The sequence below is a fragment of the Heterodontus francisci genome, chromosome 17 (assembly GCF_036365525.1).
Source record: "Heterodontus francisci isolate sHetFra1 chromosome 17, sHetFra1.hap1, whole genome shotgun sequence".
NCBI classification, from domain to species: Eukaryota; Metazoa; Chordata; class Chondrichthyes; order Heterodontiformes; family Heterodontidae; genus Heterodontus; species Heterodontus francisci.
Window position 1 is genome coordinate 66142756 of NC_090387.1, and position 25807 is coordinate 66168562.

Consider the following 25807-nt stretch of genomic DNA (forward strand, 5'->3'; position numbering starts at 1 on the left):
AACTTGGTAAAATTACAATCACCAGGGAAGCGGTACTGATCAAACTGATGGAGCTGCAGGTTGATAAGTCCCCGGGTCCTGATAGACTTCATCATAGGGTCGTAAAAGAGCTGGGTAATGAGGTAGTAGATGCGTTGGTGTTAATTTTTCAAAATTCGCTAGATTCTGGTAAGGTTCCATCAGACTGGAAAGTAGCAAATATAACCCCTCTATTCAAGAAGTTGGGGGGGGGGGGGGAGGGGGTGGGAGGCAGAAAACAGGTAACTATAGGCCAGTTAGCTTGATGTCTGCCATGGGGAAGGTGTTAGAATTGATCATTAAGAAGGCTGTAGCTGGGCACTTAGAAAAACTCAAGGTAATCGGGAATAGTCAGCATGCTTTTGTGAAAGGGAAATCATGTTTAACCAATTTGTTGTTCTTTGAAGGAGTGACATGTGCTGTGGATAAAGGGGAGCCGTTGACGTATTGTACTTGGATTTCCAGAAGGTATTTGACAAGGCGCCACATAAAAGGTTATTGTGCAAAGTAGGAACTCATGGTGTAGGGGGTAACATATTAGCATGGATAAAGGACTGGCAGGCTGGCAGAAAACAGAGAGTATACAATAATGGGTCCTTTTCTGATTGGCAGGACGTAACGAGTGGAGTCCCACAGGGGTCTGTGCCTGGGCCGCAACTTTTTACAATTTATATCAATGACTTACATGCGGGGAGAGATGGCATGGTATCTAAATTTGCAGATAACACAAAGATAAATGGGAAAGTAAGTTGTGAAGAGGACATAAGGAGGTTGCAGACCGATATAGATAGGTTGAGTGAGTGGGCAAAAATCTGGCAGATGCAGTATAATGTGGGAAAATGTGAAGTTGTTCACTTTGGCAGGAAGAATAAAAAAGCAGAGTATTACCTAAACAAAATTACCTACAAAATTCTAACAGGACTGGACAGACTAGATGCAGGAAGGATGTTCCCGATGGCAGGGGAGTCCAGGACCAGGGGTCACAGTCCAAGGATAAGGAGTAAGCCATTTAGGACTGAGATGAGGAGAGATTTCTTCACCCAGAGAGTGGTGAACCTGTGGAATTCTCTACCACGGAACGCAGTTGAGGCCAAATCATTAATTATATTCAAGAAAGAGTTAGGTATAGATATAAGGAGGCACGGCGGTGCACTGGCTAGCACTGCAGCCTCGCAGCTCCAGCGACCCGTGTTCAGTTCTGGGTACTGCATGTGCGGAGTTTGCAAGTTCTCCCTGTGACCGCGTGGGTTTTTGCCGGGTGCTCCGGTTTCCTCCCACAGCCAAAGACTTGCAGGTTGATAGGTAAATTGGCCATTATAAATTGCCCCTAGTATAGGTAGGTGGGAGGGGAAGGTGGGGATGTGGTAGGAATATGGGATTAATGCAGGATTAGTATAAATGGGTGGTTGATGGTCGGCACAGACTCGGTGGGCCGAAGGGCCTGTTTCAGTGCTGTATCTCTAAATAAAAAAATAAAATAAATAAATAAATAGTTCTTAGGGCTAATGGGATCAAGGGATATGGGGAGAAAGCGGGAACAGATTACTGAATTTGGATGATCAGCCATGAATCAACCATATTGAATGGTGGAGCAGGCTTGAAGGGCCAAATGGCCTACTCCTGCTCCTATTTTTCTATATTTCTAAATGGAGAATGACTGCAGAATTCCAAAGTGCAGAGGGATCTAGGTGTTCTAGTGTAGGAGTCACAAAAGGTTAGTATACAGGTACAGCAGGTAATAAAGAAGGCTAATGTAATGCTATCCTTTATTACGAGAGGAATTGAAAATAAAAATAAGGATGTTATGCTTCAGTTATACAGGGCATTGGTGAGACCACATCTCGAATACCATGTGCAGTTTTGGTCTCCTTATTTAAGGAAGGATGTAAATGCATTGGAGGCGGTTCAGAGGAGGTTTACTAGATTGATACCTGGAATGAGCGGGTTGTCTTATGAGGAAAGGTTGGACAGACTGGGTTTGTTTTCACTGGAGTTTAGAAGAGTGAGGGGAGACGTAACTGAAGTTTATAAGATCCTGAATGGTCTAGACAAGATGGATATGGAGAGTATGTTTCCTCTTGTGAGTGAGTCCATAACTAGGGGGCACTGTTTTAAAATTACACGTCGCCCTTTTAGGACAGAGATGAGGAGAATTTTTTACTCTCAGAGGGTTGTGCGACTTTGGAACTCTCTGCCTCAGGTGGTGGTGGAGGCGGGATCATTGAATATTTTTAAGGTGGAGGTAGATAGATTCTTGTTAGGCAAGGGAATCAAGGGTTATCGGGGGTAGATGGGAGCGTGGAATTCGAAAGACAAACAGATCAGCCATGATCTTACTGAATGGTGGAGCAGGCTCGAGGGGCCAAATGGCCTACTTCTGCTCCTAATTCGTATGTCCGTATGAAGATGTCTTCCATGTAGCACACATTCACTGGACATCAGACCTCAAAGTGCTGACTGGCTACCAAACAATTACCAGCAAGGGCCTCAAAAAGTGATCAAATTAAATTTATAGTATAAACGCAACCAATCTGCTCAGAAAGTTTTGAAACTGGTTCTATATTTATTTCTGGCCCATGTCACATTTACAGAGATAAATAACTTCTATTACACAACAAACAAAAACTGACTGACACCAAAATCTTTAATTAGTCATTTCAGTGTCTGTGTCCCAAATATCTTGACTTGGGAGCTTGAAATCTAATTTTAGTTCTAGTCAGACCTTAAGTTGCTGAGCTGGCCTTTGTTGGCAGTTTCCCCCGAACATAATCCCATTGCACAAGTACAGTCTTGAGATTAATCTTTGCAGGATCTGCACTATTTTTCAATGGACAAGTCTTAGCAGACAAGAGTCACGGGACAATTTAGGATGATCATTTAACCCGGTTCCCAACACAAACTGAGATTTAGATATAAATCTGCTAGTTTTTGCAACATAAGGTTTCCAATACTGAAAGGTCGCTCCTCAGATCACTGTCCCTAGTTTCATGTAGGAATTCACCTATGTCACCCTAACCTCCAGGGTAATGAACAAATGGAACTTCTAACGGCTGCCATATCAGCACTATTGTATATGCTTGTTAAATGGTAAGCCTATGCACAAATAAGCCAATTTGGTTCCTCATCTTGCTCAGTGTATTTCAATCCTCACCCAACACCATACATCACTGTTTTGAATAGACCAAGGTAAAACAGTTTTAGTATAACTATATATGGTAAACTGAATATTTGCTTACATGTCTGAGGAAGCAGTGGCTGACACGTAGTGGATGGTTAACGCAACTTTCCAGTTCTTTCAGGAAATACTGGCTGTGGAAGTTGTATAGCTTCTCTAGGTTTCCAAAAATAACACTGCGTTTCCCTCGCAGATCCTGAGGAACATCAAAACGTTCCATCTCCGGGTAGTAATTATCAATGATGTACCTGAGAGATTTCACATACTCACGTTCTGTTGTGACCATCTCATCAATAATGTGTCTCAGTTTACTGTAATGAGAAAGACATATTTTGGGCATTATGAAGCATATTTCAAAGTGCAGCAGCAAATACATCAACTAACTCATGGGAAAATCATACTCATTAAAAAATTAATAGTATACAAAAAACACATTCTACTGAACAAATATTCACACTTTTGTTGAGGATAGAGAGGGGACCGGGAGAGCAGCTCTGCTTCTTTTGCTTTTAACAAAATTCTGATCACTTATTTGGATTCTTAGAAGCAATAAATTTGGTTGCCACCCTACATAATTTAACATGGAGAGGCAAGCAATATTCCCAGAGAGCGGTGACAACTGGACACTTGATAAAATTCCTGATATTTCCTTTCATTATTACCCTAAAGACACCTTTAACACTAACAAAACTGTCCTTCTTTATAAACTGAATGCAAGCAGAATCATAGAATCTTATGGCACAGAAGGAGGGCGTTCACAGAGTCATACAGCACAGAAACAGGCCCTTCGGCCCATCGTGTCCCTGCTGGCCATCAAGTACCTATCTATTCTAATCCCATTTTCCAGCACTTGGCCCATAGCCTTGTATGCTATGGTGTTTCAAGTGCTCATCTAAGTACTTCTTAAACCCCTTCAAGTAGTGTGTTCTAGATTCCAACCACACTCTGGGTGAAATTTTTTTTCCCCTCAAATCACCTCTAAACCTCCTGCCCCTTACCTTAAATCTATGCACCCTGGTTACTGACACCTATGCTAAGGGAAAAAGTTTATTCCCACCTACCCTATCTATGCCCCTCATAATTTTGTATACCTCAATCAGGTCCCCTCTTAGCCTTCTCTGCTCTAAGGAAAACATCCCTAGCCTATCCAGTCTCTCTTCATAGCAGAAATGCTCCAGCCCAGGCAACATCCTGGTGAATCTCCTCTGCACCCTCTCCAGTGCAATCACATCCTTCCTATAATGTGGTGACCAGAACTAGACACAGTACTCCAGCTGTGGCCTTACTAGCATTTTATACATCATAACCTCCCTGCTCTTATATTCTATGCCTCGGCTAATAAAGGCAAGTATCCCATATGCCTTCCTAACCACCTTATCTACCTGTACTGCTGCCTTCAGTGATCTATGGCCAAGTACACCAACGTCCCTCTGGACCTCTGTACTTCCTAGTAGAAGCGTGCTACCCAACCGAACCCGATGACATGTGTCGGGTTCAGATTGGGTCGGGCCGGGCCCATCTTCTGGGGCCGGCTTTCAAGCTCGGGTGGGTCGGGCCGAGTCCAGATTGAGTCGGGTCGGGCCGGACACACACGGTAAGTGCTCTGCTGGTAAGTATTAAAAATAAAAATAAAAAAAACTTACCTGAGCTGGGAGTCTGGGACGAAACTGAGTCTGCGCAGTCAGCGAGTGACATCACTATGACGTCTTGCACATGCACTGCAGCTTCTTGCAGGTTCGATGTCAGGAAGGTAAGTAATTGGATGGTCGGGTCAGGCCGAGGACTGGCGGGTTCAGGTCGGGTCGGGCTCGGGGCAAAATCGGAGGGACTTGGGCCGGGTCGGGCTCGGGTCCGCTGTGGTTCGGTCAGTTTCGGGTCGGGTTCTTTTTCCCAACCTAAAGCAGGCCAATACTTCCTAGGGTCCTACCATCTATTGTATATTCCCTTGCCTTGTTAGTCCTCCCAAAATGCATCACCTCACACATCCCAGGATTAAATTCCATTTGCCACTACTGTGTCCATCTTACCAGCCCATCTATATCGTCCTGTAATCTAAGGCTTTCCTCCTCACTATTTACGACACCACCAATTTTTGTGTCACCTCCGAACTTACTGATCATACCTCCTATATTCACGTCTAAATCATTAATATAACTACAAACAAGGGTCCCAGCACCGATCCCTGCAGTACACCAATGGACATAGGCTTCCAATCGTAAAAACGACCCTCCACCATCACCCTCTGCCTCCTGCCAGTAAGTTAATTTTGGATCCAATTTGCCAAATTGTCCTGGATCCCATAGGCTCTTACCTTCTTAAACAATCTCCCATTGTGCTTATGTTGGACACTAACTTTCATTCGTAAAAAATGGTTAGATGGAGAAAAAAGTGAAGCAGCAACTTTATATTCATAGTTTAAATTAGTGTGACTGGGGAAAATAGAAAACTGCTGCTGATTGGAAATTCGCCCCCAAAAATGCTTCCGTAACAGAGAAATAACAAAATGTGGTGCCATTCTTTTCGGGGCAGCTGTGTCACTTCAACCAAAGTGTGACAATCTAAGGCAGAAAAATCACCTTCACAGTTGACAATGATGGGAGCTCAGCTAAGTCCAACAAAGTAAATACAGTGTCTGTAATTCAGTCAATGGATATTGGTGTGACTTATGCACTAAAACACACAAAATGTTAGATCTGAAAAGTGATTGCCACGCACAACACTGGCGTGTCACTGTTACTGGGTGTTCTGAAGGCAAGTCACATGATTCATTCATCATGGGAGGAGCTGAAAGCAGAATTCACTGCTTTTGACACTGAAAATACATCCCAACAGCAGAGGATGCAGCTGGGTCTGACACAGTCAAGGATCTCACACAGATGGTTGACTCTGCCGCAAACCTCTTAAAGCACACAAGTTCTTTATTATGACTGTGAGCAAATACAAGTGTTGAATTCATTGGTGATATTGATAAAGCAGTCTTGATTCCTAACCACAGCAACTGTTGAAGCCGTTGGGACATTTTACTATGTTAAAAGTGCTATTTAAATGCAAGTTGTTGGGTTTGAATGGAGTGAGAGAAAGGTCCAAGGCAAGTTGATCCAGTGAGCAGACTGAAGTCAAGGAACTGGCACTGGTGTGCAATTCAGTGCAGTTGCTGAGAAGTGGCTGACAATTATGCCACATGTTGAAATGGAATCTTTTTTGGCACTAAAATTAATTGACACTTTCCGCATGAGCAGCAAGTATTTTGCAAAATGACTGAACTTTGCATTGCATAGCTTGTAAAGCATTTAGTTTCTATCAAGTGCATTTCAATATTTGCTTTGATATGCAACCTCATCCTCTGGGGTACTGGCACCCATGCTATCCTTTTCCCTGCCGTGGCTGCAGGCCACTTGTGTCTGGTAACTCACTCATCACATGTAGATCCTGCCTCTACTCTACCCTTTAAAGTAGTTGAGGGTGGTACTGTCAAATCTAGAGCCCCCTGGTTATCTAGAAGCTTACAGTGTAAGTTAAAGCAGAAAAAGAAAGCTTATGACGATCACAAAAAACCTAATACTTTCGAAAGTGTAGAGGAGTATAGAAAGTGCAGGGTGAAGTAAAAAAGGAAATTAGAAAAGAGAGGACATGAAAAATTATTGGTAGGTAAAATCAAGAAAAACCCAAAGATGTTTTATCAGTACATTAAGAGCAAGAGGATAACTAAGGAGATCAGAGATGTACAAGGAAACTTATGCATGGATGCAGAAGATGTGGGCAGGGTTCTTGATGATTTTTTGTCTCTGTCTTCACGAGAGGGTTGATGCAGACATTGTAGTTAAAGAGGAGGAGTGTGAAATATTAGATACGATAAGCATAATGAGAGAGGAAGTACTAGAGGATCTGACATCCTTGAAAGTGGATAAATCACCAGGGCCAGATGGATTGCATCCCAGGTTGTTAAAAGGAAGCCAGGGAGGAAATAGCAGATGCGCTGAGGATCATCTTCAAATCCTCACTGGATATGGGTGAGGTGCCAGAGGATTGGAGGTCTGTGAATGTTATACCATTGTTTAAAAAGGATGTGAGGGATAGGCCAAATAATTATAAGCTGGTCAGTCTGACCTCGGTGGTGGGTAAATTATTAGAATCAATTCTGAGGGACAGGATAAACTGCGACTTAGAAAGGCATGGTTTAATCAGGGATAGTCAGCATTGACTACTTAAGGGAATGTCATGTCTTACTAACTTGATTAAGTTTTTTTGAGGAAGATTGATGAGGGTAGTGCAGTGGATGTGGTCTGCATGGATTTTAGTAAGGCATTTGACAAGGTCCCATATGGCAGACTGGTCAGTAAAATGAAAGCACATGGGATACAGGGGAATGTGGCAGGTTGGATCCAAAATTGGCTCAGTTTCAGGAAACAAATGGTGGTAGTCAATGGATGTTTTTGCGAATGGAAAGCGGTTTCCAGTGGCATTCAACAGGGCTCAGTGTTGGGTCCCTTGCTGTTTGTGGTATATGTTAATGATTTGGACTTAAATGTGGGATGCATGATTGGGAAATCTACTGATGACTCAAAAATTGGCTGTGTAGTTGATAGTGAAGAGGATAGATGTAGACTCCAGAATGATAAGAATGGTTTAGTTGAGTGGGCTGAAAAGTGACAGATGGAATTCAATCCAGAGAAGTATGAGGTAATGCATTTGGCGAGGGCAAATAAAGCAAGGGACTACACAATAAACAGAAGGATATTGAGAGGGGTAGAAGTGAGACACCTTGGAGTGCATGTCCACAGTTCCCTGAAGGTAGCAGGACAAGAGTGGTGAAGAAGGCATAGGGAATGTTTTTCTTTATTGGCTGAGGTATAGAATACAAATGCAGGGATGTATTGCTGGAACTGTATATAACACTGATTAGGCCAAAGCTGGAGTATTGCGTACAGTTCTGGTTACCACATTACAGAATGGACATAATTGCTCTGGAGAGAGTACAGAGGAGATTTACAAGAATGTTGCCAGGGCTCGAAAGTCGCAGCTATGAGGAAAGATTGGATAGGCTAGGATTGTTTTCCTTAGAATAGAGGAGGCTGAGGGGTGATTAATTGAGGTGTACAAAATTATGAGAAACCTAGATAGAGTAGACAGGAAGGACCTATTTTCCCCTAGCGGAGAGGTCAATTACCAGGGGGCACAGATTTAAAGTGATTGGTAGAAGGATCAGAGGGGACATGAGGAAAAACTTTTTCACCCAGAAGGTGGTGGGTGTCTGGAATTCACTGCCAGGAATGGTGGTGGAGATAGAAACCCTCAGTTCTTTTCACAAGTTCCTGGACATGCACTTGAAGTGCTGTAACCTGCGAGGCTATGTACCAGGTGCTAGAAGGTGGGATTAGATTAGGCGGCTAGTTTTTTCGGCTGGCACGGACATGATGGGCTGAATGGCCTCCTACTGTGCCGTACTTTTTCTATGCTTCTAGGTGCAGTGGCAGTATCCGAGCTGGTGGCTGCGAGTGAAAAACCGTGTGTTGGTGTTTCATCAGTCTCTTCTTCCTCTTTCATTTCACACTGCTGCACCACTGCCTGGCTAGGTGGCAGGTCTTGGGTATATGAAAGGAGAATGGTACAATGGTAGAGTTGCAGTGAGGGAATGAGGGGTGGTGGGGGAAGCAAGAGGTGCATGCATACAGCTTGGGTATCAGAAGAGATTGTGAGACGGGGAGAAGTGGGATGTGAGGAGGAGGATTAGATAGGAGCATACAGTCATATTCAATCCTTTCAGCCCTGCCACTGGCCACGACCTCAATCAAAACCACATCAATAAAGGCGAGCCCTGTCTCCTCCATCGGGGTGAGGACATGCAGCCATGCCTGTCCCCCCGCCACTTACGTGATGCCGCCTTTGGTTATGTAACACCTTGTCCTGCAAAAGAGAGGGATGTGTGGCAGTGAACGTGATGTAATGTGGTTGGGTGATGTGGTTGTCATGATTGAATAGCTGGCAGTGGATAGGTGTGCAAGGTGTGAGATGTGAGTGTGAGACTTACAGCAGTGCTAAGTGTGCAAGGTTGAGGTGAAGCTATGAACATGAGATATGAGTCATGATTGATGGAGATTGTTGGTAGGTGAGTGATGGGGATCTGATGCATTCAGCAGTGCGTAAGGCTACTGGTGCAGTTGGTGGAATGTGGCATTTGATGATGCATTCACTAACCTTGACCACCTGTGAAAGATCATCAAATTTCTTTCAACACTATGTTCAGATCTTCTAGCATTGACCTGCATGGCTATCGGCTCCCAATACTGTCTCAGTTTACCTGGAGGGCTTCCTGGCCCCCAGTGGTTAATGGACCTCTGTCCTCCTGTGCACTTCCGAAGGCAAAACCTCCAGTGCTGTATTAGAGAACCTTGGAGCCTGCTCTCTGCCATGTTGTGCCATTCCTTCATCTTTCCCAGGTCCAAGTCACTTCTGCAATGAATTTCAGCACTTGCTCAAGCCAAAATATACCTTCCCTTTAAGAAGTGCAGGCTGCTTTAAGTAGCTCAAGCTGGTTTCAACTCACATTCGCCTCTCAAGATTTTGCATCCCCTACTCAGACCTGGATGCATGCTGCAATCATTATAATGAGCAGGCCCTTTCATCAGAACCAGGTGTTCTGATGAAAGGTCACAGACCTGAAACGTTAACTCTGTTTCTCTCTCTACAGATGCTGCCAGACCTGCTGAGTATTTCCAGCACTTTCTGTTTTTATTTCAGATTTTCAGCATCTGCAGTATTTTGCTTTTATACGGCAATTCCTGTGTCCCTTTTCTGGCCAATCTAATTTTCCCCCCTAAGGACTGTCATTTTGTACTGATGAAAAAATATGGGTGATGGAAACAAGATTTTTTCTAAAAAACCTAGTGAAACCAGTTTTCACTATATCAAAATATGAAACAGTCACAGTAGCGTTGTGGTCCTTATTAGCAAATCACACCTTGGCCTGAACCCTTACTCCTCTGGTACTTTCCCCTCCTTTGAGCATCTCGCCCTGTCCCCATTTAAAATCCTCGTTCTCTACCACCCACCCAGTTTGCTAAAAATTTTCTCAGAGATATATTCACTACTTTCCTTCCTCAGCTACTGCACCAAACAACTTCTCATCTTCAGTGATTTTAACCTACATCTTAACTCAGCCTGCTCTCTCTCCTCTGCATTCACTGCTCTCCTATCCTCCCATAATCTCTTCCTCCATGTAAACTCAACTCCTATCCACGACCATCCCTTGACCTTACCATCTCACATGGTCTCAATACTTCCATGGTATCAATCATGGATAAGGCTATCTCTGAACACTGCCTTGTATCAATCCACCCACATCCCCAATCCGCATCCCACCCGACCTCCTTCTGTGTCCACCCCTGGAAAAAAAACTACCCAATTCACTTACAAAATCCCAACTATCTAGCCGTTGGCCATTTCTCACAACTTTTCTGCAGCTACCACACCCTCAGCTCCACCTTTGATACTTCAGTCCATAATAAAACCATTACTAATTCTCACCCTGGTTGTCCCCCCCCCGCTCCCTTATGTCCAAGGGACACAGATTTGAATGGATATGAAGGACAACTAGTTTAGTCATTCACGCCAAATCTGGCTAGACCACATAAAGCACCACCAGGTACTGCTCTTGTCTGCTAAAACAACTCACTGTTTCAGGATGACCTGGAATGCAAAAGAAAACCCGCTTCTTTTCTCTACTGTAAACCGTTTTCTCAAGTCCCTCTCTCATTTCCTCTACTCTCATCTCCAACAATAAATGTGAAGAGCTCATGGATGACTTTGTCACTGAGACCATTCGATCAGCTGTCTCTGCCACTTACATCCCTCTTACTAGCCCACTGGACCAAACATCCTCTAAAGCACTAACATAAAATCAAAATACTGCGGATGCTGGTAATCCGAAATAAAAACAGAAAGTGCTGGAAATACTCAGCAGGTCTGGCAGCATCTGTGGAGAGAACCAGAGTTAACATTTCAGGTCTGTGACCTTTCTAAAGCACCCTTGCCCTAACCCTGAACTTGTATCTTTCTCTAATTTCTCTACTACCTCTCCTCATGCACTCTCTAAGTTCATCTTGTCCATGAGACCCCCATCCTGCTCTCTCGACCCAATTCCTTGAGCCTGCTCCGCTATTCAATACGATCATGGCTGATCTGCCCCAACATCACTTTCTCGCCTGCTCCCCATATCCCTCGATTCCCCGAGACACCAAAAATCTGTCTTTTTTTTATTTGTCCATGGGAAGTGGGTGTTGCTGGCTAGGCCAGCATTTATTGCCCATCCTTCTTGTACTCCAATCTCCTTGCAATAAAGGCCAACATGCTATTTGCCTTCCCAATTGCTTGTTGTATCTCCATGCTAACCTTCCGTGTTCCTTGTAGGAATACACCCAAGTCCCTCTGAACATCAACATTTACAAGTTTCGCAACTTTTTAAAAATATTCTGCTTTTCCATTCTTACTTCCAAAGTGAATAACCTCATACTTCGCACATTATACTCCACCTGTCATCTTATTGCCCATTCACTTAACCTGTCTATATCTTCTTGCTGCCTCTTTGTGTCCTCCTCACAGCTTACATTCCCATCTAGCTTTGTATCCTCAGCACCTTAGATACCTGACTCTCAGGACAAAATTTTGTGCTACCCTTGAGAGACAGGCACGGAGGTGGAGGGAGTGAACAAAAATGGCAGGGGGTGCATTCCTGACATTGCCCGGGCCCCATGCCATTTTGTCTGGGTCAGGGAAGGCCGAAGACAGCCTTCATGCCCCAGGCCAATTGCAGCCCTTCAGGGCCTCTTCCTGCCTCCACCTCAATTTTGTAGAAGGTGGAGGGGCCCACCATTACAGGGAGACGTCGCCAAGTAAAGCCTGGCGGCAAACACTGCCCCTCCAGTAAGACCCTACCCTACCCTTACCAACCCTATCGCCAGGGCCTGCCTCCCCCTCTCCCAGGGTCTTATCCTCTCTTCGATGCTGTCGGGCCTCCTGCAGTACCAGCAGTGGCCCCCGCTCCCAGTGGCACTGCCGGTACTGCAGAGCTGCCAGCCTTCCAACCGGCCGGCAGCTCTTGGAGGAGGGAGCTCATCCCTTAAAGGAAGGTGTCCCCGATGGCGGACAGTTAATTGGCTGCCTGCCATTAAATAGCAACGGGGATCAACCAGAGGGCCAAGGTAGGTTCTCCCCCCACCTTCCGCCCCGCCATCAGCACCACCGTTGCCGGAATCTAGCACTCCCAGTGGTGCTGCTGGGACTTTAGAACTGCCAGCCTTCTGATTGTCCAGCAGCTGTTGAAGGCAGGATCCCCACCCTTAAAGAGACGGGAGCCCTGTTAGTAGGCAGTTACTTGCCTGCTGGGCACTGAATCGCGTTGGGGCTTCTGGAAACGGCCGTGGTGGGACTTTATGGGCCACTGCCACTGGCAGTAAATTCAGCCCTAGATTTCTAAATCTCCCTTCACCTGACCCCTTCTCCCCTCTTTTAGTTTAAAGCCCTATCCAGAGCCCTAGTTATACGATTTGCCAGGCACTGTTCCCAGCCCAGTTTAAGTGCAGTCCATCCCAATGGAACTGCTCCCATTTTCCCCAGTACTGGTGCCTGAACTGGTCCCCACGTTAGTTGATATTGTTACTAGTTCTCTCTCTTTCCCCTCTCCTTTAAATCTGCCGTCATCACCCCCTCCTCAAAATAAACCTCGTGACTTTTCCATCCTTGTAAACTCCCCCACATTTTCAAATGCATTTTCTTCTCAAATGTGTGGTCACCTCCCAAATTCGTGCCCATCTTTCAAAGAACTCCATGCTTGAATCCCTCCAATCAGGTTTCCATTCCTGCTACAGTACTGAAACCATTCTTACCAAAGTCACAAATGACATCATAGATGACTGTGACAAAGGTAAATTATCCCTCCTTGTTATTCTCAACCTGTCTACAGCCTTTGACACAGTTGACCACACCATCCTCCTCCAAAGTCAGCTGGGTGGGACTGCACTCGCCTGATACATTCTTATCTATCCAACTGTAGCCAGATTATCACTTTGCAATGGCTTCTCTTGCTGCTCCTGCACTATTACCTCTGGTGTGTCCCAAGGATCCATCCTTGGCCCCCTCCTATTCTTCAAACCACGTGCCTCCCCTCGGTGACATCATCCGAAAACACAGCGTTAGTTTTCACATGTACACTGATGACACCCAGCTCTACCTCATCACCAGCTCTCTTGATTCCTCCACTGTTGCTATGTTATCAGTCTCCTTGTCTGGCATCCAGTACTGGATGAGCAGAATTTCCTCCAACTAAACACTGGGAAGACTGAAGCCAATCTTCAGTCCCTGCTACAAACTCTGTTCCCTAGCTACCAACTCCATCCCTCCCCTGTGCAAATGTCTTGAGGCTGAAACAGACTGTTTCCAAAGTTAGCATCATATGTGACCCCGAGATGAGCCATCACTATGACCACCTATTTCCACCTCAGAAACATTGCCCAACTCTGCCCCTGCCTCAGCTCATCTTTTGCTGAAACCCTCATCCATGCCTTTGTTACCTCTATGTCCTTACTAATGCCAAGTCCCATTCACCCATCACCCCTATGTGCAGTGACCTCCAATGGCTCCCGGTCAAGCAACGCCTTGATTTTAAAATTCTCATTCATGTTTCAAGTCCCTTCATAATGTCACCCATCCCAATCTCTGTACCCTCCTCCAGCACCACAACCCTCCAGGATGCTCATCTGATTCAGACCTCTTGAACATCCTTGATTTTAATTGCTCCTCCATGGGTGCCCATGCCTGCCAAGCCCCAAAACACTGGATTTCCTCCCTAAACCTCTCTGACTCTCGACTTCTCTTTCCTCTTTTAGAACACTCCTTCAAACCTCCCTCTTTGACCAAGTTTTTGGCCATCTGCCCTAATATCGCCTTATGTGGCTCAGTGTCCAATTTTGCTTCATAATGCTCCTTTGAAGCACCTAGGGATGTTTGATTAAAGCCACTATATAAATACAGGTTGTTGTTCTTCAAATAATTCTTACCCACATTATTTCAACAGGGGTACAGCAGCATAATGGTTATGTTACTGAACAGAGTCCTGGACTAATGATCTGAAGACATGAGTTCAAATCCCACCATGGCAGCTGAGGAATTTAAATTCAGTTAATTAAATGAAATCTGGAATTAAAAAGCTAGTATCAGTAATAGCGACCTTGAAATGACCGGATTTTCGTATCACCTATCTGGGTCCCTCATGTCCATTCGGGAAGAAAATCTGCTGGCCTTACTAGGTCTGGCCTACTTGTGACTCGAGACCCACAGCACTGTGGCTGACTTTAAGCTGCCCTCTGAAATGGCCTAACAAACCACTCAGTTGTAGTCAAGAAGACAGCTCACTACTGCCTTCTCAAGGGCAATTAGGGATGAGCAATAAATGCTGGCCTTACCAGCAATGCCCAGATCCCTTGAATAAAAAAAACATGCAATCAAAGAATTCAAAAATGAGCAAGTCTCCTGCCAAAAAGAAAAACAGAGCACCTCAGAGAAGATTATAGGAAGGAAAAGCTACATCGATAATATCCCAGACATTGGATTTTACCAAGCCCACGACGTTGGGCTCCATGGGCAGAGGGGCCGAAAGATTGTTCCGACAGAGGCCCGCCTCTGAGGCCAACGTGGGAGGGCCCGGCCCGACCCGACCCTCCCAGCGGCAGCGAGGCTCCAATTTCCATATTTAAATTATTAGAACAAATTTATTTAAATATACTTACTGGCAATCTTCCAGTCCCACCGCAATCTTCAGCGCGGCGGCCGACACTCCCGCGCCTTCAATTTCCCATCTGGGGAAAGCAGGTATGACACTGGTGGGGATTTTGAGGGGGGGGGGGGGGGGAGTTAAGATTTTCAGTGCTGTGGGGGGGGGGGGGGGCGGAATGAGGTCAAATAAGCATCATCAGTATAGGGGATGGTGGGAAGGGGTGAACTTTCAACTTTGTACAGTCTGTAAGGGCGGGGGGGGGGGAGGTCAGAATTCACGGATGTGTTTGGGGGCAGAAGGACAAATACTTACTATAATTTTTATTGGGGGTTCGAACGGGGCGTTACAATTTTTTTTGTAAATTTTGGTGGTGGGGGGGGGGGGGTGGGGGTGGGTGGGGGGGTGTTCACTTTAAAAATTCAAATTTATCAGCAGGGTTGCTACCCTTTAAAAATGGCAGCTAACTCCACTGCCGGGGACAGACAGCCCGTGAGCTGCCGTGTGGCAGATCATGGCAGCTCTTGTGTGCAGCCCTCAATTGCGGGCCAGCATTTTTTCAGCTCACCACAGGAGTGACGACAGGCTCTAAAAATCAGCCCATTATGTCAATAACCACATAATATGTTCAAGGACCAATATCCTAGTGATAAAGCTAGACTTTTAAACAAAGCTTTATCCTACTCAATGTGCATGCTAGATTACCAGAAGGGAGAGTTTGGATTACATTCCTAAATATTCCCTGTAGGGTGGCATATGCCATTGAATATTTAAATATTTCAAGTCAGCATCAGGAATTTCCATCATAAACCAGAGTTCCTTTAAGTGCCAAAGGTGAAAGCATACATTTGACCCACAACAGCAGGTCAGTGGGAAAACATATGGTTGCAGCCTTGCCCTCTGAAAGACAAGACCCAGCAGTTTCCTGGATATATGTATGCAAAAACAAAAATGATTAAGCTTTCAGGAGTAAAGGCTCATCTTTGGTGCTCCCGATGCAGGACCTTATATTGAGATTTTTTGTGCACCCCAATCTGCAGACCCCTGACATTCTGTCCATTTAAACAGCACCCTGCAAAACCTTGCCACCAATTCCATCCCTTGCCCTATCCACTGTCTCAGGCTTAACCAGACCATCTATAACCTTGGTTTCCTATTCAACCCTGAGCTGAACATCCAACACCATATCCTCTCCATCACAGAGACCACCTACTTCAACTTCCTTGTCAGTACCTGTCTTGCACATACCTCAGCTCATCTCTTGGTGAAACTCTAATCAAATCTTATATCACCACCCGGATAGACTATTCCAATGGTCATCTGGAAGGCCTCTCATCTTCCGTCACTTATAAACTTTAGTTCATGAAAACTCTTTGGGTCTCCACTGTTCCTAGCTTTACCATTTAAAAATTACTTGACTCTATCTTTCTCAGATCCGAAATGGATGACTTCACGCTTACACACAGTGAAATCCATCTGCCACAATTTTGCCCGTTCACTTAACTTATTAATGTTTATTTGTAATTTTAAGCTCCTGTCTGCACTATTTAATATGCCACCAACTTTTGTGTCATCTTCAAACTTGGATATATGGCTCCCTATTGTGTTGTCCAAGTCATTACTAAATATAGTTAATAGTAGAAGCCCCAACACAGATCCTTGTTCGGCAGCACTATTCACTTCCTACCAATTGGAGTAGATACCCATTACCCCTACTATCTGACTTCTCCTGCCTCACCAATCCCCTAGCTGGTCAATAATTTGCCTTCAATTTGATGAGCTTTAATTTTAGCTAATGGTTTCTTATATGGAATATTATTGAATACCTTCTGATCGTCCATATAAACTATACATAGACATTTCCTGTCCACTACATTAATTATTGCCTCAAAAATTCGATTAAGTTTGTAAGACATGACATACATTTACAAATCCATGTTGGCTCTCTAATCAGCTCGAGTTTCTTCAAGTGCTCAGTCACACTGTCCTTAAATATAGATTCCAATGATTTCCCCACAACAGATGTTAGACTGTCAGGTCTGTAATTTCCTGGTTTTTCTCTCTCTTGCCTTTCTTAAAGAATAGAGTTACAGTTGCAATCTTCTAATCTAAAGGGACAATTCCTGAATCAGGAGTGCTTTAGAAGATTATGGCTAAAGCATCTGCAATTCACTCAACTACTTCCTTTAAAGACTAGGATGGAAACCATCAGGTTCTGGGGATTTATCAGTCTTTCGTGCCATTCTTTTTATAATACTGTTTTTTTGCTTACGTTGTTTCATTCTTAATTTCCCTGGAATGCCAAGTATGTTACTGTCTTCCTGTAATGTGAGGACTGGCACAAAGTAATTATTCAACAAATCTGTCATTTCCTTATTTTAATTTGCAATATTACAACCAACTGTATTTAAAGAGCTCACATTACCCTTGACTACCCTTTCTCTGACAATAGAATATCCCTCGCAAGTGTCTTTTCGCATTCCTTTTTGCAACTGTTATTACCTTTCATGTCTTCCTTTGCTGTTCTTTATCTCTCCCAGTCCTCTATACTATTCTTTGCACTTTTGTATGCTCTTTAGTTTTGTGTTATCGCTCAACTTTTTATCAACCATGATTGTTTTATTTGGTAAGTGGAGCTCTTGCACCTTAGGGATATATACTGGTCCTGCATTAAGCTATTTTTTTGAACACCTCCCATTGTAGTTCTCATCTGTAGTTTTACCTGATAACAATTCTGAAGAGTTCACTGTCATCAGTCTCTGTCCAATCCAGTTAAAAAGTGAGCCTTAACAAAATCTAGAATCTTAGCAACTGTGTTACATTTCTCCTTTTCAAACCTGACATTGAATTTGATCATATTATGATCAGAATTAGATAAATGTTCCCTTACTGTTAGATTAACTAAATTGGACTCTTAATTCATTACTAAGTCGAGCCGGGCCCGCGGTCTTGTTGGTTCTAGAACCTATTGTTCCACAATACTGTCTTGAAAGCACTCAAAAAAAATTTCTGACTTGAGCTACTTTGCTCTTCACAATCTAAATGAACATTAAAATCTGCCATTAAAACAACTCTGCTTTATCGACAAGCCTCTCTAATCTCTGAATTAATGCATCCTGCCACATTATTGCTGCTATCAAGACCATTTTAAGTCCTCCCTTATTTCTGAATTCTAGCCATGAGGGTTTCCACTTTTTCCAAATTTAAAGAGCAGAGGAGAAGTGAAAAGGGAAATAAGGGGGCAAAGAGTATAAAAATAGTTTGGTGGCCAACATAGAAGAGAATACAAAGATCTTCTGTTGGCATATTATCTGTAAAAGGGTTATCAGAGGAACAGTGGGGCCAGTTAGAGACCAAAAAGGGAGATCTATTGGTGGAGGCAGAAGGCATGGCTATGGTACTAAGTGAGTACTTTGCATCAGTGTCAACCAAGGAAGAAGATTTTGCCAAAGCTACAGTAAACAAGGAGGCTGTTGGAATACTGGATGTGATAAAATAAGAGGTACGAGAAAGGCTGGCAGTACTTGAAGCTAGTCCCAGAACCCCACTCCAAAATTTTTCTCTTCAGATAATTATCCAATTCCTTTTTGAAAGTCATGATTGTATCTGTCTCCACCACACGCTCAGGCAGTGCATTCCAGATTCTAACCACAAGCTGCATAAAAAAAGCTTTTCCTCAAGTTGTATTTGGTTCTTTTGCCAATCACCTTAAATTGGTGTCCTCTGGTTCTCGACCCTTTCGCTAATGGGAACACTTTCTCCCTATCTACTCTGTCCTAACCCCTCATGATTTTGAACATCTCTATCTCAAATCTCCTCTCAACTCTCTCTTCTCCAAGAACAGCCCCAGCTTCTTTAATCTATCCAGGTAACTGAAGTCCCTCATTCCTGAAATCATTCTCATAAATCTTTTCTGCACCCTCTCTAATGTCTTCACATCCTTCCTAAAGAGTGGTGCCCAGAATTGGACACAATGCTCCAGATGAGGCTGACCCAGTGTTTTATAAAGATTCACCATAACTTTCCTGCTTTTGTACTATACGCCTCTATTTATAAAGCTCAGGATCCAGTATGCCTTTTTAACCACTTTCTCAACCAGTCCTGCTACCTTCAATGACTGGTGCTCATATATCCCCAGGTTCCTCTGTTCCTGCACCTACTTTAGAGTTGGCATACTTTATTTTACATTGCCTCTCATTTTTCCTATTAAAACATACCTGCACTTCTCTGAATTACATTTCATCTGCCACATTTCTGTCCATTCCACCAGCCTATGTCCTCTTGAACTCTATCATTAGCCTTCGCACAGTTCACAATACTTCCAAGTTTTGTGTCATCTGCAAATTTTGAAATAGTGCTCTGCACAACCAAGTCTAGGTCATTAATACAGATCAAGAAAAGCAGTGATCCGAGTACCAATCCCTGAGGAACCTCACTGTAATACCTCTCTCCAGTCCAAAAAACAACTGTTCACCGCTACTGTTTCCTGTCACTCAGCCAAATTCATATCCATGCTGCCACTATCCCTTTTATTCCATGGGACTTTAACTTTGCTAACAAGCCTAATATTTGGCACTTTATCAAACACCTTCTGGAAGTCCATGTACGCTGCTGTGATATCACTTTAACAATGGAAGTACTCCACACAGCATCACAGGAAGTGATGTCATTTGGCATGTGATAAGTTGGTTGAAATTGAGCAAGACACCTAGTCACATGCGTAAGGCAGAGCTCTCTTGCAAATGTGTTACTCTACATATAAAGAATTCAACTTAAGATTGTTTGGAACCTTATTGCTACATAAAGGCAATAACACAACTTACACCACATGAACCCTCTGTTCCCTCATCAAAAAAGTGAGAAAGATAATGATAGACTTCAGAAGGATATAGATAGGGTGGTGGAATGGACAGATACATGGCAGATGAAAATAAATGCAGTAAAGTGTGTGTGATACATTTTGGTGGGAAGAATGAGAGACTATAAAAGCTAGATGGGTATAATTTTAAAGCAGGCCTAAGAACTGAAACCTCAGGTGTCTGTGCACAAATCTTTAAAGGTGGAAGAATAGGTTAAACAAAGCAGTTGATAAAGGATTCTAGGCTTTATAAATTGAAGCACAGAGTACCTTGCCTTTTCCTCAAAGATGGGCTCCAGAGTATTTTCTTATCTGCTGTTTTACACAAATTTAAGTTTTTACAGAACCGAATGAAGCAGGATTTATCCAACAGCTTCAATGAAATGTTTCGCAGAGATTCTGGTACAATGACACAAGGCTCCCAGTTAAATAGTCGATATATCTGACTTAGTAACTTGCGCTACTTACTTTGACATTTACTTAAGATTTAAATTATAACACTGATTTTCCATCAAAAAAATATAAATATATAAGGCTCCAAAGGTTAGAGCCAACATACTATTTGGTACTTAATGATGATGACACTTAAGCAGCTGAAAACATTTAAAGCCAAGTTCAATAAAGCAATATATCTATCTACCATAAAGTGTTTCCTTATTAGCTGATGCAAGACAATTCATTTGACTTTAGCAAAGTGACACAGCTTTAATATAATAAACTTCTGAGCATTGGCTTAGATTGCTACTCTGGTTTTGCATTTTCATTGACCCTTAAGCACCATATTAGAATAGTCACACATCAGCCTAGGAGGAAGATAGCATCACATTTCTGCCATTCACTGGCGCGAGCCTCATAAATTGGTGGTGAATAAGAACCAAAAAGTTTCCTACTGAGAATAATTCAATTATGTTTTATTTTTCCAAATTATATGCCTTAACTATACTGGAAACTCTCCTACAAGTTCTGTGTTCAGCCTCTTTATTACTCCCTACTGTCATGCAGGCCCCCACCTGTCAAGAATGAAGCACCTTAATTTTACCACAGCGACATTAAATTTCAAATTGTTGCTGGGAAAAAGAGAAGGCCTGTGACAAGGGGTTACCAGGCCCCTGGCTGGATAGACATTTTTGCATATTAGCAGACAGTGCTTGAAAGGACAAGACAATCCACAAAGCCAGAAGTGGTTATACCAGTCGGTCACGTGACTACCGTGCTGGCCAACGTGGGGAGTTTTAAATTGTAGAGACAGTGTTTGAACTGGCAGAAAGCAGAATGCTCCTGGACTGAAGACGACCTCCTGTCTGTCTGCCTGCTCCCATCTCTTTCTCACCAGCTTCTGAATCCATTGAGGATACATTAACCCCAAGAGAGAAAAGTCTCCTACAGTGAACAAGGTTTAAGAAGAATACTGGGCCCCAATGAAAAGCAAGATCTACCTACAAGCAAGACTCTACTGTGAGCTCGAAGACCCGTAACAAAAACTCTTCAGATACTGCCTCAAACTTTTCCACTTTATTTATTCTGCTCTTTTCTGTCCCTATCTGCATGTGTGTATGGCGTATGCATGCTAGTGTGGACGCGTCATGTGTCCGTAGGCGTTAACCAAATTAGTGTTTAAGTTTAAGTTGAAAAAATTTCACTTTTCTTCTTTAAATCTGAGAAAGCCTGTTTGTGCTGGTTTCTTTGCCCTATAATTGGAAAGCGGTGAACAAGGATTCGCCAAGGGAAGCTAAAAACACGGTGTGGTAAAAATTAAACCGTGTTACATTAAGACCAGGCAAAGGCTGAAAGGGACCCCTAGACCTCTTTCTCACCTGGTCGTAACACTTAACGTGTCTTGTTTTTACAATGAATCTGACGGGTAAGCATCAACTGGACTTCCAAATATTCAGTTACCTCTGGGAAGCTAGGTAATTAACTTTCAAGTTTTTAAATATCATAGAAAAACATATTAAATTAAATCAGTATGGTGTACTGTGGCAGTTCCCTTCTTATAACATACATGGTGTCATTTACATATTTTCCCACAGAGATGTGCATCCTTTACATTGGCTTGCATACAATTATCAAAATATATCTTAAAGGAATATATGAATTATAAAAAGTGCAAACTGGGCTTCCTGATTTGTTTACTGATTGCATTGCATGGGTGATAGTGCAGCATACAGAAGACAAAAGGTCCGTGATTTGTGTTCAGCAACTAATCTCAGCCTGGGCATCATTGAGAGTTCTACAATTGGCCTCAGTGTCCCCAGGGAAGGGGGAGGGAAGAAATGGCAGCATTCACAACCCAACAAACTCAACTTGAAACTATACACACATGGATATCCAGCAAAATGGTAGCTCAGGCCTGGCCCTCTATGCCTGAATAAGTTATTGACACTCACTGTCCAGGTTCACACATTCTGATACCTTGTACAAGAGACCATTCATAGAGTTTATGATACCAATGGAATACAGGAACAAGAGTACATTATTTAGCCCATCGATTCTTCCCATCATTCAATGAGATCATGATTAATCTGTAACCTAATTCCACATACCCGACTTTGCCCAAATCCCTTAACACCTAGGTTAACAAAAATCTATCAATCTCATTTAAAATTGACAACTGATCTATTATTTGTTGCCATTTGCAGAAGAGAGTTCCATACTTCTGCCACCCTTTGTCTGTAGAAGAGTTTCTTAACTTCACTCTTGAAAGGTCTGGTTGTAATTTTTTGACTATGTCCCCTAATCAAAGACTCCCTAATTAGCAGAAATAGTTTCTCTCTATCCTGATTGTTTCCCTTAATATCTTGAAAACTTTGATCAAAATCACACCTTAACCTTCTAAATTCCAGGGGATACAACCCTAGCTTGTGCAATCTCTCCTTGTAATTTTAACTCTTGGAGCTCAAGTATCATTCAGGTTAATCCACACTGCACTCCCTCCAAGGCCAATAGGCCCTTCCTAAGGTACAGTGCCTAAACTTGCTCAAAGTACTCCAGGTATCATCTAACCAGGGCTTTGTATAGGTGAAGCACAACTTTTACTCCCTTGTATTCTATCAATGCCTTTAGATACAATGGGGCCATCACCATCACTGACCCCGAGCCAATCCCACCCCAAGTGTGGGACTACCAATGCTAATTGAAATGCTTCATTGCTGTCCAGCTTGAGATAGCTGGATGAGAAAGAGGTGACAATCCTGTAGGGAAACTGATTTTCGAACAAGGAATGGGTAGAACTAATAAAAAAAGGTACCAATTGAGAAAGTTGCTGCAGCAAGAAGGAGTTCCTTGAATATTAAGCTGTCACTGGGAAACAAAGGCTAATCAGGAAAAGGTAATGCTTTTCATAAGCATTATTCCCCCAGAAATCATTTTTGCAAGTCCCCATGACAACATTGAGCTCACAACCAAAGTTAAGGAGTCAAGAAACACCTGCTATTTGTTGCAGTTGAATTTAAATTCAAATTTTCCCAATTGAACATGTATGTGCCTATTTATTATATATTTTTGGATCCTGGGTCTTTTAGGCCAGATGGGAAAAAGATATTAGCTCTTGGTACTATGACAGTTTCAGTTTGGTGCCAGTTTATGACAACGGTAGTGTTACAATACATTTTGTAATTCACTACCGGCTGACTCTGGAGCTGTTCCAGTTTACATATTACAAAATAACTAGGTTAAAAGAGGCTAGGGTAGAAATTTATGTCCTATTTTGGGTCTGAATCCAAACCCGAAATTGGGCTTTGGGCTTCACTAACATTATCAGGCAGCTTTCCCATTTTACAAAGGTGAATGTCGGACTACTTACTTCACTGGCAGCAGCCCAAAGATAAGCCACAGGAAAATGGGAGGCGAGTGATAGCGAGACAGCAACATTTTTGCTTCTCCAGGCCCTACATCAAGGACATTAAAAAAAGAACTTGCATTTTTGATCACAGCTGCTTGCTAGGCCCCATCCACGCCATGAAAACCTGAGTGGAGCATAGGTAAGGGGTCTACTGCCCGCTTTAGGCAACTGCATCAGATGGCTTAAAACTGACCTGGTCCAATGTTAGGTTGGATGTCTTCCAGATATTCTTGGCGGCACAGGAAATTGGTCCCTGAAATTGGGCCTTGTTGTGCCTGTACAACAGATGCAACAAGGTCCAATTTCTATCCCGTAAGCTGAGGGATAAACATTTTATCTGTCATTTCTGCTATATTCCTGAAATAGCATTGCAATGTTTTGGTATATGTCCCACTTACAATCACAGTACTCAGTTAAATGGTACACAATTTACATTACACCTGGATGATAAAATACCCACCTGCCCTTAGCCTTGGCCTCTGGTAAGGCAGTATAGCTTCTGTGACCTTCTGCCTGGTTTCCAGTCCAATTAAACAATGCTTGCTGCCTGGAGATACAAGGTCTATCATTAAGTTCAGTACTGCTCACTTCTAGCCCTTTAATGAACACCCCTGTGTTTCCACGCCTTGCAGGTTCACTAAAAGTTCTTTGACATGAATTGTATCTGTGGTTATCACTGGGTGACAAGTCAAAGCTCTGTGCTTTCCGTAATAGCTTTTTCAGATGTTGATTCTGGGTATCTGGCGGTGAAAGACATCTAGATTGTATATGAGAAGAGTCAACATTACTATCACAGTTAGCTTCTTCATCAGAGATACTGTGCAATAGTCTACAAGCATCTGGTGTTGACATATAAACAGAAGCACAAACTCTCCCTGCTCCCATTTGATCAAAGCCATGGAAACCAGGGCTAGAGTTTTTGCTGAGAATGGCTTCAGGTACAAAAACATCCTCGTTATTTACAGTCTCGTAATAACTGCCTGAAGACTGTGATGAGAGTTTGTCTCTCTGCCACACACAATGTGTTGACCTGTTGCTCAAAAAATAACTACTACTGTTTGAGCTCGCAATACCCCTTTCACACTGTAATCTTTGCTCCATTCCATCTGAATGTCTCCTGTGTCCTATATTAACAATCTCATTCCTCATACTATTAAAATCAGAAAGCCTATGATCTGATGGTAATGACTTTCTTGTTCGCAATGCAGCTTCCAGCTTCTTTTCAAAGATAAGCTTCGTCTCTTGGCATTTAGACCAAGCAAACTTCCACTGTTTCATCCCCTTCTCATTTTTTAATTCACATGCCAATTCCTTCATTTCTTCAAACTCTGCATCTGGAATTTCAGGATGCTGACGATGATGATTTTCCAGATATTTCACAACTGGCTCACAGCGTTCTGGTGAACTGCAGTCATCCATGCTGATGCATGCAAGGTGCCGCATACCTTCTAGGGCCCACTCATAAGCCTGCAACAAAGACAAACCAGCTTAGCAACCAAATTGGCAAAAAAAGGCCAACATTTCTCAAGATTAAGGTGGGTCACTTAAAAAGAGAAAGTACAAAACAGCTCTAGCACAAAATACATTTGGGGATATTTAAGGATGTCTAAAATTAGCAAAATGAATTACTCACTATTAGCAGCACAGTTAATGATAGATACAAAATAAACGCATTGTCTATTGGAGTAAATAACCACACCACAAGGTTTGTTTTGTAATACAGTATTCCTTTTTTTTTTAGGTATAAACACACAAATTTATTAACAACACACGATAAACAGTCTGTTTTCTCAGCCAAAGGAGACAATACTTTTCTCCTCTGGCAAACAATTCTCAAGATTTTGGTTCTGTGAAACTCAAACATGACCTCCTCTAAGGGCAGATGTGAATCAACTGTGACATACTAGCTGTTTTACACAAGTAATACTGAGTTGTTGAAATAACTCAATTGCCTACAAAAAAGTAATTCATCAGGCCAAAATTACACAGTGCAATAGTAACAAATAAAAGTACTTAACTCAGGATCTTTTTCTCAAATGAAGCACTGATGCAAGGCATATTACACACAATATTAATAGTTAACAGGTATCTAACAAAGCATATAGTTCAAGGAACAAATATCAGTCCTGTTACGCTTAATGCACATCACTA

At 42.9% G+C, this 25807-nt stretch overlaps 1 protein-coding gene across 1 annotated transcript in view; it reads right to left on the reverse strand.

Moving 5' to 3' along the window:
• Window positions 1-25807, reverse strand: part of plekhg4 (pleckstrin homology domain containing, family G (with RhoGef domain) member 4) — a 401233-nt gene that overhangs the window by 78167 nt on the left and 297259 nt on the right. The window contains exons 14-15 of the mRNA XM_068049566.1: window positions 24117-25123; window positions 3255-3504 (exon numbers count right to left, since the gene is read on the reverse strand). Of these exons, the coding sequence (XP_067905667.1) occupies window positions 3255-3504; window positions 24117-25123 (1257 nt within the window). The remainder of the gene's footprint in view (window positions 1-3254; window positions 3505-24116; window positions 25124-25807) is intronic.